General features: G+C 38.5%; 1 protein-coding gene across 5 annotated transcripts in view; it reads left to right on the top strand.

Annotated features, from left to right (window-relative positions):
• The window catches only part of grm1a (glutamate receptor, metabotropic 1a), a 37,117-nt gene extending 18,022 nt beyond the window's left edge, over positions 1-19,095 (top strand). For 4 of the 5 annotated variants that reach the window (XM_004083597.5, XM_020714524.2, XM_078942841.1 and 1 more), the window contains exons 4-9: positions 6,364-6,599; positions 7,548-7,794; positions 8,210-8,378; positions 10,706-10,832; positions 12,388-13,324; positions 16,890-19,095. In XM_004083597.5, coding sequence (XP_004083645.2) covers positions 6,364-6,599; positions 7,548-7,794; positions 8,210-8,378; positions 10,706-10,832; positions 12,388-13,324; positions 16,890-17,682 — 2,509 coding nt within the window. In that variant the 3' untranslated portion in view covers positions 17,683-19,095. The remainder of the gene's footprint in view (positions 1-6,363; positions 6,600-7,547; positions 7,795-8,209; positions 8,379-10,705; positions 10,833-12,387; positions 13,325-16,889) is intronic. The other variant, XM_020714526.3, reaches the window with a different exon arrangement.
• Positions 19,096-19,364: the final 269 nt, after the last annotated feature.

Genomic DNA, 19,364 nt, shown 5'->3' on the forward strand with positions numbered 1-19,364 from the left:
AGTTAGTATGATTACTTTATCTATTAGACCTCATTCCCCTTTAACAACTGTCAATATACACAGTGTCTTTTTTTCTTCTTTTTGGATGTATTTTATAAATCTGCATCATATCCTGCCTTAGTTTTTAAAATGATTATAAAAAAGGAAAAATATTCTTTTATTTTCCATTATTTTATCTTTTAAGCAAAAAAACAAAAACAGAATAGATTTCTCTGCTGCGGATATAAAAGGCTTTTGTGCTGCTAACACCTCAGTCTCCATGGAGATATTGTTTGACCTGATGACAGAGTTGGTGTGATCGGCTCACTGCAGATCTGTTATGTACTTTTTCAACAGGGCTAAACACAACACAGCACAATAGTTCCTTTTTGGAGAACATGGTTGAAATCCTGAAAAAAATCATGTCAATTCAGCAGCAGCAGAGACTGTTGTCTTCAGACGAGAACAAACTGTTGATGGACGTTCAGAAACCATGTTGCTGTTGGACACGAGGAGCTAAAAAAGGGCCTCCTTTCCACCAGAGCACCATAAGTTCCATGCTTTAATATTTTTTAAAGACTCCTCCCATTTTGATAGACATATTTTTGGTGTCCATTGTTAAAACCCTTTTTTATTTCCATAAAATGCCTATTTTTGGTTCAGTATCACCTCCTAATGAACCATTTTTGGCTGTCAACTAGTTCCTTGGATTAAAGAGGTTACAGAAGCATGACCTCATGGGCTTTGAGCCATTCTGATGCAACACATTTCACAGTTTAAATAGCAGTGAATCGTTTTGGCCCCAACCTCAAAACTACACTAATATAAAATAGAAAATTGGTTTAACTTCAACTAAAATAAATAAGGATTTTATTTCAGAATAAAAGTTGTAACTTAAATTGTGCCATTTCTTTATGTTTTAAGTGCACTAAATTTCTTTTCTATGTCACATAAATTGCTGTTGTCATGGTTATACTTCTTCCCTAAAGTTTTGTTAATGAAGGAAGGAAGGAAGGTTTTTTTTATCAAGTGGGAACCTAGACTTTAAACCTGAATAAGATCGTTTTAAAGACTCACTCCAATGAAAATTGTTTTTTTGTTGTCTTTTTACATGTTCTTATGACATTTTTCTAATGATGGAGGACATATATAAAGAAAATTATGATCAAAATTCAATTTCTGAGTATTTCTTTATTGAGATTATTGTGAATCAGGAGCAAACAAGAAAAGGCTGTTTGAAAAGGGCGTTAATGTGAACTAGAAAATATGCTTCGTGGGCCACAAGCTCCCTCATCCGAGTTCTCAGCAACGGGTAGGGAAGGGGAACCGGGGTTGCTTCCATACCAACGGTCCCACCCCTGCCACTCTGCAGAAACTATATTCTAGAACACAACACAGGTTTTTTATGTTTAATAAAACCGGCATAGATATAATTTAAAGACCACTGGGAACACTTTTACCCTGGTTCAAAAGATGATCGGAGTGAGATTTTAAATCTAAGCTTTACATGGAAAAATTTGGCGGAGGTATAATAACTTTATTTTGAAAATCTTCTATGTATCTATGTCTTTGTGATGACAAAGCATTGGATGAGGTGCTGGAATAATTGCTTCAAGTTTGGTGTCTATAATCTGGTCAAAAAAGTCCCAGTCATTATTTTTGTAAAATGTAAAATGATAATGCAACAGTTTGAAGGCAGAGGCCTTGCCATGGGGTATTGAATTGACATCTTTTAGTTGTAAAGTAGACTCATCTCCTCCCCAGCAGTGCTCCCTGATAATGAAGAGATGTCCCAGCTCAAACTGGGGCACGATAAATAAATAAGAGCAACCTGGATAGGCTTTCAAAGACTAGCCATCCCACCCAGGGTTTACAGTACGCCGCACCTCACACTTCTTCTGCTATGAAACCAACAAGCTATCTTTACAAGATTGTTTTCATCTGTTCCAAGCCAAAAAAAAGAAAAAGAAAAAAACATCACGATAAATAAGAGGAAATCTGCACATTAACAAATCAGTACAATATGCAGATGTGGTTCAAGTGAAAATCCAGTCGTTCTTTAAATATATTTTTTGCTTTAAATTCCACAAATAATATTCAGAATTTGAGACTAATTATATTGATATGCGAATGTTAGTATTTGCAGTTATCCCAAGCAAAGACTAAGTAAATTAGAAAAAAAACACAATTAAATTGAAGAATTTTCAAATTAAAGGTAAAATGGAATCTACACACTCAATTTTATCAATGGTGGTTGACAATAATAAAATGCACACCCATCCTAATTATTAACCTTTCATTGAATTAATTTAACTTTTATTGTCAAATCTGTAAAAGACAAATGTTGTAAGAAAAAATAGTAATAATATAACATTCTCAGTGAATTCGTAAAAACTTCAAGTCAAGAGAAAACAAGTGTTTATGGGTATTTATTTTGAAGTAAAGATCTACAACTTACATCAATGTTGGATTCATGCCATGAAAGGAGGACACCACTAGTGTGATCACCTTTGTGATTTCATCCCCATTTTTAGCTGCTCTTTAGAGACCTCCAACCAGTGTCTTTCACAGAACGGACCAGTGAACACGTGAGTCCAAGGAAACATGTTTACTGGGAGAATCAGTTCAAACTGATCGCCACAAAGTACCAAAAATCAAGAAGCTGAAAAAAAAACTCTTGTAAAGCCTAAGGGCTGTTGCACTTTGAATCTCTGAGCAAAACAGTAATCCAATGACAAAAGGACTGATTACGCTTTTTCATTTGAGTGAAAGAATCTAAAAAGAACATATTCCTTAGACCTGGTTTGTGTTTCATTTCTTTTCCTCCGGTTTCCTCAAGCATGCGTTCAAGGATCACAAGTCAGAGGTCTGACTCATAGAATGTGAGAGTCTCTGATCCAGCACATGAAATCAAATTAATGTTGATTAGTGCGGCCATAAGCTCCCAATGTCCACAAGTTCTTTTATCTAACTGCAGTCATGTTCTTAGCAGCCCTCTGCGGGCTATTCAAGGTGATTTGTTCCCCTCTCGCTCACAGGTTGTGTAAAAAACTGTCCACATTTCTAGAAATGGCATTCAACTTAGTTTAGTTTCAGTTCAGCTGAACAAGAAGTCTTTTTCTTGACTCTTTTCTAAAAACAGAAGAAAATATCTTTCAGAAACTCTTTTGCAGACTTTAATGGTCTGTCGGTATTGATTAATAGCAGACCAAACCATTATTCTCCCTCCACCGTGTATGGACCTGCCTCACAGCAAATACTCATCCATCATGTCTTAAACTCCTCTTTTTTGTTTTTCTCCTTGCTTTAAGTTTTTATATATTTGTAAAGAATTTTTAAAGAATGAGCAAAAAGGAGAAGTTTCTCTTTCACAGCTGTTTACGTTTAACTTAATTACATCCAGCGTAATCACACACTTGATCCTCTCAACATAGCGCTTTTGTTTTGTCATGTTTCTTATTAAGGCTTTGCTCTTTGAAAAGGCATGATTCAATGTATAATAGTAATTTTAAAAACAAGATTTTAAAATGATCTCATGGGCTTTTTATTGTTTTGTTCGTTCATGCATGTTCCCAAATTAACATGTTGTGGGGAAAGTTTGATCAGAAAAGGTTAAAAAATAAATGCTTGTACTACAGATCCCACTGGATTTAACTAAACCTCCAGGCACCTCCTCTTTCATATTTTGACTTTCTGTTCCCTTGCTGTTGATGCACAGACACACACCCAACACACTTTTTCATCCGCCTGAACAGCTGTTTCTCTGGTTGATCCAAGTCAGGTTACGAAATAGCGACCCTTCCATGGTGGTGTGAAGGCGTGGAATATTGAGTTGACATGAAATCCGATTCTGTTCCTCGTGTGCCCATGTGCTTTGATGAGCTGTCTGGAATCCTGTCAGATGACACAATCCTAAGAGAGCACCGCGAGAAGAACAACCGCCATTTAACTTCATCCTACACGGCACTGTGAGATGAAATCAAACACGTTTTAGGTGTTTTCTGCATTATTCATAAGAGAGAGTTGAGTGGCATTTTTTTCTCTGTCTTCATGCAAGAACCATGTGCCTTTGTTTATTTTTCTTGCCCCAAAGACACTCAAATATGCTGAAAAGATTTCATTAAAACACTCGTAAGTCTGTCCATGGTGTCCATTCTGCATATATATGCTCATATTTTCAAAAGATGCTTCTGTGTTGGTTGTGCGGAACAGAGGCGTTATTCAGTTGAAGGGAATGGAGGAAATGTGACCAGGCCCAATGAGGTTCACGTGCTTCTAATTCCTAACTCAATCAGGAAAATGGAAAAATGTATGCAGTTTAATTTTCATTTTAGATTTATAGACAGCAGGCTTTTGTAACGCGGCAGCAAAAGAGTTACTTGCAAATCTATTTTGTTTAGATTTTGTAAAACATTTATAATATTCAAAGTTCAAGAAGAAAGTTTGCATGCCTCTGGTTTAAAAATTCCTTGGAAAATGAGAAAAAAATCCCAACATTTTTAAATCAGGTGTTCCCATGCTAAAGAAGAAATGATTTACTTTGGTAAACAAGCGAAGAATCGAATTCTGTCAGCACTAACGGATAGTAAAATAACTGCTGACAGATTAGGATGGGAGGATTGGCTGAAAGATTTCATCCCTCCATTCAAGGATACATTTTAAAGTAAAAGAAGTTTCAGGGAGCAAAAAGAAAAACTTGATAAAAACTTAAGTATGTGGGTTAAGCTGTGATCAGGAGATCATATGAGACTCATTTCCAATCAAAAATTTTGTATTTATGAGTAAATACATCAGAAGTTGTTGAAAAAAGAGTGATTTGAAGGAGATAAGTTCCCTTTTGAGCTGCTTTTTTGAGACTGTTCATGCTTTTCACATCAGAATGACACCAGAGACACACTACAGTGTATTTGTTGCGCTTCGGCCATCTTTTCCATATCTACCCAAATATTAGAACAGCTGCATCCATGTCTTGGAGTGAAGACTTTGAAATGTTGCACCCAAAAGAGGAAACAAAAAACAAGTCTGGGTTCACTGGGTTAAAATAAACAATTTGGACATTCCATTTCTCTTTTGTTGTTGGTTTCTTTTTAAGTTTAAGTAAATTTGAATCACAGAAAATGAATTGAAACATTTATGAAATTAAATGTTAAACGTCAGCATGAAATCAGACTTAAGTAGAGCTCCGAAAATAGTCAGGATAGTGTTACAGGACTAAATATTAATTCATGCATCTTCTATCGGGGTCACAGGGCTGCTGGAGCCTATCCCCACCCTGGCACCCTGGACAAGTCGCCAGTCTGTCGCAAACGACTAAACACTTAGGAGATAAATGGGTTTGCAATTTGGATCTTTTAGTGTTTTACTTTTTAAAAGTTAAAAAGTAAATATCGAAAAAATAAATCTAAATATAGTTTGATGGCTGTCAGTTTTGAAATTCTGCATCAGTTTAAGTGAAGCAACTTTTGTGTATCTTTCAGAAGTTTTTTTTGTTTATTTTTTGTTTTTACTCTTCCACATTCAAAAGCCTCTCCGGTATATTTTGACATGCCTGGATCAGTCCTTTTTCCTTTCTGGCAGTAATTGTGGACATAAAGGTCAGAGACCCGCTCGGCCTCTGACGGGTACAAAGCCTTGTTCATCACTCACAGCATCCTGGGTGTGTGTAGTAATTGGTTCCATGGTGGTTTGGACCTAATTGGAGTGTAGCTGTCAATAGCGCAGGTATTACTAGGGATCGGCTTGGATCTCGCATTAAAAAGAACGTGGTGTGGGAAGCAGAACAAATGGGAAAACCTCCAGACAACCCCTGAAATTTTGCCACCCCTCATTAAGTTTTTTTCTTTTTTTAATTATTGTTATTTATTTTTTATATCATTCTGATGTGTCAACACTAAGTTAAGGTGACATCGTTGCATGCAGGACTGCTAAATAAATATTCATACACTAAGGGTTGTGTTTATCCACACAACTTTCAAATCGTGAAAGAAGTACACCGAATCTTTTTGCACAATCACACATTTTGATCACATCAGACTCTTTGTCTATACTTATGTCTAAAGTTTATAGCAAGAGAAAAACCACATCAAATTTACAAAAAGCAATGAAATGTTTAGGAAAATCCATTTCTTCAAACCAATGAAGGTTTGGGTTTTCTGATGGAAACTACAAACTTTAATCAGTTCTCTGGCAAATATCTTCACATTTTGAACTCATGATGCTTTATTTTTGGTGCCTATCCTTACTTTAAATGCATCAAAGCAAACAATTATTTGTAATGGGTTCAGCAAAACCCATCAAAACAGTCAATTCAAACATGCACTCAATGGAAACATGTTGTTGGTGAAGGTGCAAGCCTTTTGCACTGACTGTTCTTTTTTCTTGCAGTGACGGCTGGGCGGATCGTTACGAAGTCGTGGAGGGCTATGAGCTGGAGGCAGAAGGAGGAATCACCATGAAGCTGCAGTCGGCGGTGGTCAAGTCCTTTAATGACTACTACCTGAAGCTGCGTCTGGACACCAATACCAGAAACCCCTGGTTTGCAGAGTTCTGGCAGCATCGTTTCCAGTGTCGCCTGGCCCACCATCCACAAGAAAACAAGAATTACGAAAATGTCTGCTCTGGTAAGGAGCAAAAAAGGATAAATTCCTTTTCTTTTGTTGTGACAATGAGGTTATATTTCAACAGAAGAAACAACAAAACTTGCGTGTTTTCTCTTCTTTTCCCCTTCTTTTAAAAATTCTCTCCAATTTCTCCCAAAAGGTGATTACGGTAAATTGTCTTTGCATCAACAAAATGAACCATTTCTGCAGTCAGTTTACACACTACAGCTCAATAACTGCATGCTAAAACCCAACAAAAAATCTGATAGAGTTACGCAATAACAATGCAGTCACCGCTCCTTTCTGCTTTTCTTTACCACAATTTTACAAACCAATTAAAATTCAAAGATCTTCAGGGTGGTAAGTGTTTCCAATCGCTCTTCAGGCAATTCTATCTTCTTTACCACCTGCACTTTGTCTTGATTCTTTCGAGCGGAGAAGAGTTTGACTGATGCTTTCTTTAAAAAGTTGACACCGTGTGACGTTGAGCCGTGTCAAAGCCCTCAGCTGCAGGGGCGGTTGCGTCAGCCAAATTTTGTGGTGATGCTCTGGTCTAAATGTCTGCAAAGTGCACTGAAGAATGGCTCACAGCAGCACACAAACACCTGAAAAAACAGCTTGGCATGCTAAGTTCACGACAACCTCAGAAAATTGGGAAAAGAATGACATGATGTTTGTGGCTTTTTACCCTGCATTGTGTAATTTAAAAGCACTGAGTGTGCCTGCACTTGCAATATATTCTGGATTTACTTCACTGCTATTTTCTTTTCAACCTTTTGGGAATCGTACCTACACATTTATGCCAATATTTAAAAAAAAGGACTTTACTCAATGTCTGATTTTAATTTCATCATAGTTCCTTTGCTTTCACTCTCACGTTTTAATTTCCTCTCCCTTAACTCAAAAATCCATATCTCTTTCTGAATTCCATCCACTATTTCCCTGAAACACATTTTTATTTTTCAACAGGAAATGAGAGTCTGCAGGAAAACTATATACAGGATAGCAAGATGGGCTTTGTCATCAATGCCATCTATGCCATGGCTCACGGCCTTCACGACATGCACAAGGAGCTGTGCCCGGGCCAACCGGGCCTTTGTGAGGCCATGGATCCTATTGATGGTAGTAAGCTTCTGGACTACCTGCTCAAGACATCCTTCAGAGGAGTCTCTGGGGAGGAGATCTATTTTGATCAGAATGGAGACACCCCAGGCAGGTAAGAATAAGAATGGAGCTTTCGTGACATCATCAACTGTGAATTTTTCTTGTGGCCCTTCTTCTCCTGCTCATTAGCACATGTGCATGAGCACACATGCAACACACACCACACACACACACACACACACACACACACACACAAATAGGATGTAATTAGTTTGGACTGGAACAGATTCAGTGGATGGTCCACTGTGGCACCCACTTTCATCTGTTTTCGCTCCAACAGACAGCGTTTGACAGTCAAAGACTACAGCCATGTCATTTCTTTGTCAGCTGGAGGTTAGGAGCAGCACATTCTGGCTAGCCCTAAAAAAAGGCTCATGCATGAGCTTTTGAAGTGAATTTGAAGCAGAGGAAGTGCTCCCACGGGGTGAAATCCTCTCTAATTGCACTTTCTCTTTCTGTACGTCCAGGTATGATATTATGAATCTGCAGAGTGAGGGTGAGGATCGCTATGACTACCTGAAAGTGGGTTCCTGGCATGAGGGCATCCTGAGCATCGATGACAGTAAGCTGTGGATAAACAGCAGTGATATGGTTCGCTCAGTGTGCAGTGAACCCTGCTCGAAAGGACAGATAAAGGTAGGTTTTCTAGTCATTTTTCATAAGTCAAAAGAAGGAACAAAATAAAGAGGGATTGGCCAATTACTGATTCACTTGAAACTCTTTTTAAATATTGCAACTGAATTTCTATGGTAAAACCATGGGACAATTCTTTAACTTCTATATTTGAGAGCAAAGACGTATTTGGAGGCATTTGTATTTCCCAAACATTCTCGCCAATCAGGAGGGAGCTGGTTGGAAGGCCACACTCCTACCACTTGAAAGCAGACTGGTGGAAACCATCGTAGCAGCTGTTGTATATTTTTTATGGCAAATTGAACCTTAAAAACATCAAATCTTTTTACTGTACGAAGGTTCAAAGTCAAGTTGGAAAAGAAACAAAAAACATTAGGGCTTGTTTGACTTGCCCTTCTTCCTATTTTCACTGAAGTTTAGGTTTATAGACGGCAAGGATTGCAGAGCCTTAAATGGGTCATGTGACCACTCCCCATCTTTCTCTTTTTTTAAATTCACTAATGAAAAGTTGACACTCGGACAGAGGTTATGTAATGTTGGGTTTTAAATCAATGGAGCAATAAACTGGGTTTACACTCCATGACTGATGAAGTCAACTTCAGTAACAAAGACCCAGCATCCCTTTTACCTGGATGATGTGATCCATATCCACTGATTCTGGACTGGTTCTGGCAGCACATTTGTTCTTTTGTTTCTGAGCTTTTCTGTTGTGTTTTGGGTCAGGACATTGATGTATGGCAAAGGCTTCGAGTGCCCTCACATCCTCCTCTAGGCTAAGTTCACATCGCCCTCATCAACGTGCATTCACTTTCAATGAAAAGAGTGTAAATGTGCTTAAATGTGCATTTCATGCTTAATTTAAAACCTCTCTTGTGCAAAGTGTAGCTATTCAAGATACGTACGTACAAAATGCCTGACCGTCTAATGCACATTGCACGTTACCTAGGTCGACCGTTGACCAATCAGGGACTTGGATTGGGTAGTGAAAAATAGATGGCGTCCCTTTTGATTCACAGAAGTGCCAACCGTTTGAAAATCTATCATAGAGGAGAAAACAATAATTGCAGTTTGTGCTTAGCCGGAATTATAGGTCACCAAGTCTTTAATATGTCGGAATAGAGCTGTGAAAGAAAAAGCCTGGAGCAAGATTCACGAGATTTGCACAGCTTCAAGCACTGCTTGGCCTAGTGTGTATGCAGCAAAAAGCTAAAAAATTCCTGCTTCCTCCATATGCCTGCCAGTAATTTTGAGCTATAAAATAGCCTTTCTTCTATTATGCATTATTATGCCACCATTTAAGAAATCAAATTGGGTGACAGGCATATATAAACCAGCAGGAGAGCACCCTAATATGAATGGAAGTGAGATGGGCTGACATGCTGTAATCAAAGCTTTTTGCAGTAAACATTGCAATGTGTGGGAGGTCTTCCATTATTCTTTCTTTAGGGGTTGTATTGTTTTAATTGATATTTTAGTTTGCTCCAATGATTCCTCATTTGCTGGGTGCTCAAATAGCCTAAAACTTTCTTGCAAATTTGAGACGAATGGAGAGAACATTTTGTAGTAATGTTCAAACAGTTTAGACCTGTAGTTTTTAAAAGAATTCGTGTTATTTTTAACTATAGAAATGATTGATGTAAGCCTTCTGCTGTTGTTACATTTGTGGACATTAATTACATTTTTCATTTCTGGAGTTTTGAGTTGTATTGAATGTTTTTGGAACCACTTGACATTTACTTGCTAAAAATCTCTTTTTTAGACAGGATAACAACTCATCCACTAAAACCAGAAAACAAATGTAAAATATATTTTAGGTTAAAACAAAAACTACTTCTTATACGTTCTTTTGTTATGTTAACTCTGTTTGGATCAGAACCACATTGACATAGTCTTTCCAACATTGTGAAGAAAAATCCCTCAATTTGGTTCCTCTTTGGCCCGTTGTAATGTGCTGCTGTACAGCTGCCCTGAAGGAGGGCGCATCCATCCTCTTTCCTGGAATTTATTCTCCTCTCTTTATCTGCTTTGTTTCCTGCTCCACTTATCAGGCTGCTTTGCATATCAAAATGCTGGTAGGAGCTTCTGCGGGAGGAGAATGTGAAAGCAGTTGGCCTTGGTTTCCACACACTGTCTGCAGCTCAAGACATTATGGGGGGGGGGGGGGGGGGGGTGCACAAAGGCACTCTCATCTTTGATATCCCCCCGGTGCTCATTACTTATTTAGTCAGCCTTGATTGTGCTGTGCCTCTTGTCTTTTGCGTGGATCAGTGCCGTAGCAAGATGTGAAGATGTCTTTGACCCTTGCTTCTTTGATGCTCTTGTACTTGCAGGTGATAAGGAAGGGTGAGGTGAGCTGCTGCTGGATTTGCACCACATGCAAGGACAATGAGTATGTGCAGGATGAATTTACCTGCAAGGCGTGTGAGCTGGGATGGTGGCCCGATGAGGAGCTGGAAGGTAGGAAAAACAAAAAACAGTTTCTGTCTGCTCTTAAAACCAGTTTTCCTCACTCATTTTAAGTCTGATCCCTAAAAATAGGTTGAGATTTGGTGGGACAGATCTTTGCATGCTGAGAAGTCTCCTCACGCTCTCAAGGCTCAGTCTGACACCTCATGAGCCACGTCCTTGGCTCTTGCTCCCCAGCCACGTCAATGCCCCCATGAGGGTGATGATGCTCCCTTCTCTTCCTCCTGCTCTTTAACTTCTTGTATCCCAGTGGTTGTTTGACAGCAGTTTTGAGATTTGAGAGGAGTTCTCGGTTGCCAGGTGTAAAATCCCATTACTGCCATGAGAGGCTTGGGGACACGGGTCAGCAGTCTGCCTTTTCATTATAGTAAAGAGCTGATGAGGCACATATTTAAACAAAATGAGTTCAATTGTTCCTATTTTTAGTTTTTTTAAAGCAGTTTCTTCCTACCCTGTATTTCTCAAAAGAGAATGTTGAAATTATATAAAAATCTTGTTCCTGTTGCACCTTGATTTTCCTAATAATGTCACGTATTGTATTAATCGGCTGAAAAGAAAAAGCACTTAAAAACAGCTTGGGCCATTTTCAAATTTCCCCAATCTTGTGATTTCTAGGCATTAGCATGCAGATCATAAGGGAGCTTCTCACAGAAGCCATTTAATACTGTTAACACAAGCATGTAATTTATGGAGTGTTAAGCTGGAGATGTCGAGGGATGTCAGTTTTAAGCTCTTCAACATTCCTCTGCATGTTGGTTGGCAAGAATGCAAGTAGCTCATCATGACAGACTTAAAACCTGCATGATATTTTAGTGAGTTTGTGAAATTTAAAGGCAAAGAAAGACTTTTGGGATGGGTATGGGGTTTGTTATGGAGTAGAAGGAAGTTTGTGGTTCAATTCCTTCCTATATCAGTGTCCGTCAGGAAGAGGCCAAACCTCCCTTGGACCTTGAATCTTGTTCTTGCATCCAAGCAAACAGGAAAACTAAGTATTTCACCAAGCCTTTGTCATAACATGAACTCTTTCAGAAAAGTTAACATCCTCAAGTTAACTTGCTCAATCACTCAATATATTCACCACTTAAGTCTTTGATCATGTTGAAGAATTATTAATAATATAAGTTTTGTAGTATTAACTTTTCTCAAAATTAGTTTTGGGCCAAAAAGTAAGGCACTGAAAATAAAAATAAAAACAGTGTTATCTTGTGTTTTATGTTATACTGCCTGATTTCACATCTCCTGGGAAAATCTAGTGTTTCTGAACATAATAAAATCATAAATATTAAATATCTAATTGAAAAAAAAGAGGTAAAATTTATTTTTCACCTTTTTATCAGCTTTTAAAATATTGCTATATAATAATTTTGGGAAAAGTCATCTGTCTATTTGTAACTTGTTATGCCACTTCTTCAGCTTTTTCTGTTTATTTTGTGGTGATTCTGTTTTTGTTTTTGTCTTTTTTGGGGATAAATATCTTAGATAAGAAAACCATAAACCACGTCACCCTTTTTTTTTACTAATCAGACCTATTTCTTTCTCTCTCTAGACTGCCAGCCTTTACCATTGAAGTATGTTGACTGGGCAGATGTGGAGTCTGTCGTGGCAGTAGCCTTCTCCTGCGTGGGCATCCTGATCACCTCCTTTGTCACCTTTGTGTTCATCCAGTACCGTGATACGCCTGTTGTAAAGTCATCCAGCAGAGAACTCTGTTACATTATCTTGGCAGGGATCTTCCTGGGTTACATCTGTCCTTTCACACTGATCGCCCGTCCTACAGTTGCCTCCTGCTATCTGCAGCGGCTTTTAGTTGGCCTTTCTTCCGCCATGTGCTACTCTGCTCTGGTGACTAAAACAAATCGAATCGCCCGCATTCTGGCCGGCAGTAAGAAGAAGATCTGCACCAGGAAGCCGCGGTTTATGAGCGCCTGGGCTCAGGTGGTTATTGCGTTCATGCTGATCAGTGTGCAGCTAACTCTGGAGATCACACTCATCATCCTGGAGCCTCCTGAACCCATCAAGTCCTATCCAAGCATACGTGAGGTCTATCTCATCTGCAATACCAGCAACGTAGGCATGGTGGCACCACTTGGCTATAATGGGCTGCTGATCATGAGCTGCACCTACTATGCCTTCAAAACACGAAACGTCCCTGCCAACTTTAACGAAGCGAAATATATTGCCTTTACAATGTACACTACCTGCATCATCTGGTTGGCATTTGTTCCAATTTACTTTGGCTCCGACTACAAGATCATAACCACATCCTTCTCAGTCAGCCTGAGTGTGACAGTGGCGCTGAGCTGCATGTTCACACCCAAGATGTACATTATCATCGCAAAGCCAGAGAGGAATGTCCGAAGCGCCTTTACAACCTCTGACGTGGTGCGAATGCATGTTGGAGATGGAAAAGCTGCAGCTCAGTGTGGCAGCAACAGTTTCTTCAATATATTTCGGCGGAAGAAGGCTATTTCAGGGAATGCAAAGTAAGTTATCAAAGTTTTCTTCATTTTTAATGTTGTCGTTTTCTTGAATTGCTGCTGTTTATCTGGTGTGACTTTCTAGGTTTAAAAAATGAATCAGAAAGCACTCAATATTATTCAAAAAAACAATCTGACTGCAATCTTTATGAAAAATCATGGACATGGTTGTTTTGACATTTTTTGGTTTAGAATATTTTCTCCTGGATTTATGGTCACAAGTTTTAATCAAAAGTGGGATTTCTTATTCTTTCATAAAATGTGTCATAAAACCAAGTGCAAGCAAATTGGGTCGTTAACTTCGGACCTTGAAGGGTGCTGTTGTGTCTTTTCAAATACATCTGCTTCTGCAGCTTCTTACAAGCATAACACATCTTATGGTAGGGCAGAAATGAATGGAAAAGAAATAGAAATGCAACCACATTACACTAGAGTTGGACATTTGAGATGGAAATCTGCTTCCTTATTAGAGAAACTGCAAACCAGCAATATATTACTCCCATACCATGATGGTACCATCGCCGTGTTTAACTAGGAGTTTCTTAATCTTGATTGCTTGCTTGCTCCAGTAATAGTTTTTTTCTCTGATTGGCTGCTTTGTTTGGACAGGTATGAAAACACATCAAAATTTGATTTAATCCTTTAACACCCAAAGCTGGTGCTGGCAACCGCAAAAAACACGCGCTCTTTGAACTAACAAAACTGTAATTCCAACAGATTTCTTCCATGTCTGAATCAGCTGTTTCACGTTGATTGCGTAAACTCTTCACAAAGCTGCTTTTCTCCCCTTCATAATCCACTGGATTGTTTTATCGTGTCAACAGTTGAAGAGGTTACGTTAGTCCAAAGAATGTCTTTTTCGAAAATTAGCTAATTTAAAAAGGGATTAATCTAAGAGCTGTGAGAAAAGCTTATGATACAAATCTACTGAAATATGAAAAACAAAAAAATCAAATACTTTTCTTGCAGAAATGAAGAACTGCTTCAGCTGTTGTTTGGTATATTATATAATTCTTTTGATAATTCCGGGTTTGTGCTTGTTTTAGCAAGTACTGCCCCCTAGCATCAGTTGTTGTAACTGCATGATATTGTCCAGGCTATTTGATTAAATCTTTGAAGTGATGGCAAACCAAACCAAATTAACATTTTTCTCCACATCCTATCTTATCAAATTGAATCTACTGCTCTATTTTGTTTTCAAACACACCTTCATAGGGTTGCTTGATATGTTCATCTTAAAAATCTTACTACTTTATGTAGACGTGGCCTTTCTGAGTCCATAACCTCGATGTTGTTTGACTGAAAAATCCCCCAGTGTTTCAACAAACTTGCACTGTACTCCCCTCAAACAGTCAACGCAATTTTTCTGTTTATGCCTTAAACTTGCTACACTTGTTTTCGGTCAAAGCCAGCAACATATTTAGTCATTTGTGAAAAGAAAATAGCATGTAATTGTTATTGATGCAACCTTTATTCTCCAACTGTCCCCCAGCCATGTCGTTTTTGTGAATTCTTGCGAACAAAGTGCAACAATCACACAAAGGTCAGCCCCCCATTTAGACGAGAAAAAACTTTTATTTACTTCCAACTGTTTGAACTAGGGTATTGTTTAGATATAGCTTTGACTTGATTAAATCTACCGTCTTTCTGTTGCACTCTGCTCCTCTCCTTTCTAATGACTGCTATTCTTTACAAGTTTTAACAAGGAATCAATTTGTACGTCTTGATCAGCAAGGCTTTAACAGACCATGAAAACACGTTGAAGACAAAAACTTGGGCATCATTCGGAAATATTCAATCTATTTGTTCAAAAAAAACAGGTTTAACATGAAATAAAAAAACTTTTAACAACAATGTCCATGATTAGTGAATTGGTGTAAGTAAGACACAGCGATTACAGTGATTTTAATATAGTTCACATAGCACCCCCTTTCATCCCTGGTAACTTAATATTTAATGAAATTAGGATGAATTTAATACAAAACCAGGAAATGTGATATTTTTTTGATTGTCTTTTGGCTAACAGGCCATGCTGACATATGTGTGACTTTCAGAGCATATTGATATTGCATAGAAACTAGATATGAGACATGTATGTAATTTTTTGAGATCCACAGCAGTTTCTTGCGGACAGGTGGCCAAAGTAAGGAGCGGGGCTAACATGGAGACTGACCCCTGTTTGTTTAGGTGCTGTCCCTCACCCTTGAATGCAGCCTGTCTAACATTCACCTTCAAGCTTCTGCACTAAGAAGCAAGTGTCAAGGCTGGCAAATGTGTTTGGGTGTTATTTAACTCCTATCCCGGAGAGCAGTTCTGTCATCTGAACTGTTTAATTAATATACGCACAAAAATTCATCAGTCAATTAAATTTCAAAACTGTGCAGCATCCAGAGAACGATCCTGTCTGGCTTACAAGTTTGATTAATTAAAGGCATCACTTGCTTCTGTGATTCTGCTTTTTTGACACTAAAGCCCTACATGAAAAAGACCCCCCACCCCTGCTGCTTTCAGTTTACCCTGATTTAACCTCATGTTTTACTTCTCTCAGCATGCACACCTTCTCCTAACAACCTCCCCAACTAATCACATTAGATCCAGTCCAGGCTTACTCTGCACTAAACTATGTGTGGTCCCCAGGTCAGATCAGTATGGGGGCCCTAAAGTGCAAATCACATCATCAAGTTATTTGATGCAAAATCATGTTAAAGATCACAACAGCAATTAAAGAAGCAACCCCATTTTTGAGAAAACATTACATTTTGGTGAAAAAAAATTCTAGAAACCAAAACACAATTCCAAATGTGATGATTCAATTGCTGATTGGATCATGATATTTAAGTTTTGAGGTTTTTAAATGCACCTTCAATTACCACATACTAATAAATGTTTTATGATTAGTATGGAGCATAATAACTTTAAGTTGAAATGATGAACAAACGTCCTCATCCAATCAGTCATGTTCCATAGCAGCTCCTTTTTCATGTTTCTCATCCTTTTTTAACATTTTATTTTTAATTTCTGGAAACATCTTTTGTTATAGGAATTGTTTCTTTTTTCTTTCATTTCCAAATTTTTGGAATTTTGTTTTTGTTTCTACAATTTTGGCTTGATTTCTAAATGTTCTTTTTTTCATTATACGCTTTGCTTTTCTAATTGCCATTGTGATCTTTAATATGTTATTGCGTTGAGTGATTTGTTGGTGTGGTTTGCACTTGAGGGCCACTGTAGATCAGAGATCAGCAGCGATACTTTGCATGAATACATTTTAACCGTAAGGTTAAAAACTGAATAAAGACAGTAGCCAGATGGCTTTGGGGAGTTTGAATTCCGTCTTAAGCTATCTGGAGATCATAATGCTGTCTGACACACATTATGAATCACTGTTTGAACAAGTAATGCTGTGTAGGGCTCATTTGGCAAAGATGTTAGTGCTGAGTTGTGAGGAGAAAAAGTATTTTAACATGCTTCAGGAATGTTGAAATGCTCTACTCTTGCTTCTGTGCTCATGTTGCTTTTCTCTCCAACCCCTGGTTTCATCTGATAGTAACTTCAGTCTTTATCTCGTTCATAGTTCTAATGGCAAGTCTGTGTCATGGTCTGAATCAGGTCCAAGACACCCTCCGAAGGGGGGGAATGTGTGGCACAGACTGTCTGTGCATGTGAGGAAACAGGAAGCCGGCTTGAATCAGACAGCGGTCATCAGGCCCCTAACTAACACCCCCGACCCCCACAGTTGTGAGCCCTCAACTGGCAACCTGGGCACAGACCCCCATCACCACCAAGCACCACCTGGCCCTAAGCATCTGAGCAACTTGACGGAGGAAGACGACGAAGCCGAAGCACAGCGCCCCCTCTGTTCCCAAACACCTTCAGAACAAATTCAAGGACTGAAATCGGATTTAGATGAGCAAGCTTATGTGCCCTATACCCTGACGGAGCCCACCGCAGAGTGCTTGCAGAGGTCTGTGATGGACCCCCACGGCTTTCACGTCCAAGCACAGAATACCCGCACTGCCAGGGAAGCAAAATCAGCCCCGTTTCAGCCCCCTTCAACCCCCCAAGTTGGGATGTTTGAAGAAGAGGGCCCTGAAGATGAAGAACTGGACCTCTTACACAGTTATATGTACGATGCCAAGGATGAGAGGGAGGGGAAAAATGGGGAAGCTGAGGATTTAACTCGCAACAAACCAAGTCTAGAGCATTCCTTTGCCTTGTCGCCCCCCTCCCCCTTCAGAGACTCTGTCTGCTCTGGGGAGTCCATCAATGGCTCTCCTGTTATTGAGCCGATGCTTGGTAGCCCTCCAAGCTCTGTCTACACCTCAGACATGCTCCGTGACTTTGCACACAGCTCTTCAACACTGTGACAGCAAACCCGGCACTGGCGCAGTCAGCATCACGTCTTTTCACACGCAGATCTACCTACCGTGTCATTGAAGGTTTTAACGAGGGATTTTGCTTGCTTTTTTTATTACTTTCATTTGTAAGTTGTTAACCAAAAGTGTAAGGGGTTTATTCATGAATTCTTGCTGAGCACCAAGCCTTTTAACAAAATGTAAAGCTGGAAACAGTGCCAAAACTCGCTAGGCCAAATTTTCATGAATGATATCTTACTTAGAATCACAATAACATGTCTGATGACCTGACAAACGTTCTCTTAAGATCTCAATTTTATATAATGCCAGTTTATATTAGCTCTTTCTCTCACTGGTGCACACTCAGAGCTCCGTCCATGAGTGTAGCAACCAAAGCTGCTTTATTAAACATTTGCTTTTGATGATCTGCCTACACATTTTTCTTCCCCCAGACCTCATTAAGATAATAATTTAAAAAAAACCTGCAGAAAATGTAATTAGGTTGGTTGAAAACTGCATTTTACGTGTTGCGAGGTGTGCTCATCTTAAAAATATCTTTAAGGAACTGAATTCTTGCGCTGTATCAAATGTGACATGGATTTAATGTGCCAATCAAAAGTTGTTATGAAACTCCATTCCGGCTTTCAGATTTACTGATGTAGCTGATGAAGGAAGGCTGAAGATGTTGGCAATGTTGTTTATTCTGTTTACACTCAATCATAGCCCTGAGAACAAAGTATTTCAGCCATGGGATATGAAAAAACTTTTGCTTTTCATGCTGTGCAGATATTTCTCATCTTTTCTGGGATTGTTATGTCATTGTAACGGAAACACAGTACAAGCTGTACTACTTCTCAAAGTTTGTAATACTGTTAAGCCATCTTTTGTTTTTCACACAGGTGGTATGTTTGTAATACCGATAAATGTTTCTATATTTAGAATGTAAAGATAAAGAAAAAAGAAGTTTATACATTTTAAAACTTGTCTTCTGAAACTTGTCAAGATGTTTAAGTTATTTTGGCAACTTTTAAGCTAACCTGAGTGAGCTGTTTCCTCTTAAAAAAACATTTGGTTGTAACCAATGATTATTGCTTCTTGTAATGGGATTATACATGTTACAGTTTTTCTTAAATCCTGCTATAATCTTAAGAAATTTATTTCAGGTTAAGTTTCTTAGTTCTCTAGAAAATGCAAATTATTTCAAAGTACGATGCCACAGCGTACCCACTGTAGTGCAGTAATACTGTATTTTTTCAAATGTTTTTAGTCGATTATAGTGTAAGTTGGTTAATCATTTTAATCTTATGTAAAATATACAGGGTGCAAGCTGTTTAACACAGCAGAATCTAAGATGATACAGGCCTTTATGTTTTGAGTAAGCTGAACATGGAAAAATGCTGTAAAAATAAAAATTATTTATATTAAGGAGACTTGTCACTGCCTGAAAATATCTCAAAAATAGACAAGTTTATTACTGTATGTCGAAAAAGATCAAAATTTAAGTTTAAAAGAAATATGTTTAAAAAACACACCAAAAAGTTTAGTTGTCACACATTTACTATTGCAATGTGACATATGGACTATGTGCAAATCCCTCAGCTTTACCCTAAAAAGACTATGGTGCAGTACTACCTAGTATCTGGGATTTTAATGCAGCTTGGACACACGCTCACAATTTACTCTTTAAACGCTGA

The sequence above is a fragment of the Oryzias latipes genome, chromosome 24, assembly GCF_053564925.1.
Source record: "Oryzias latipes strain Hd-rR chromosome 24, Olatipes_Hd-rR_3.1".
NCBI classification, from domain to species: Eukaryota; Metazoa; Chordata; class Actinopteri; order Beloniformes; family Adrianichthyidae; genus Oryzias; species Oryzias latipes.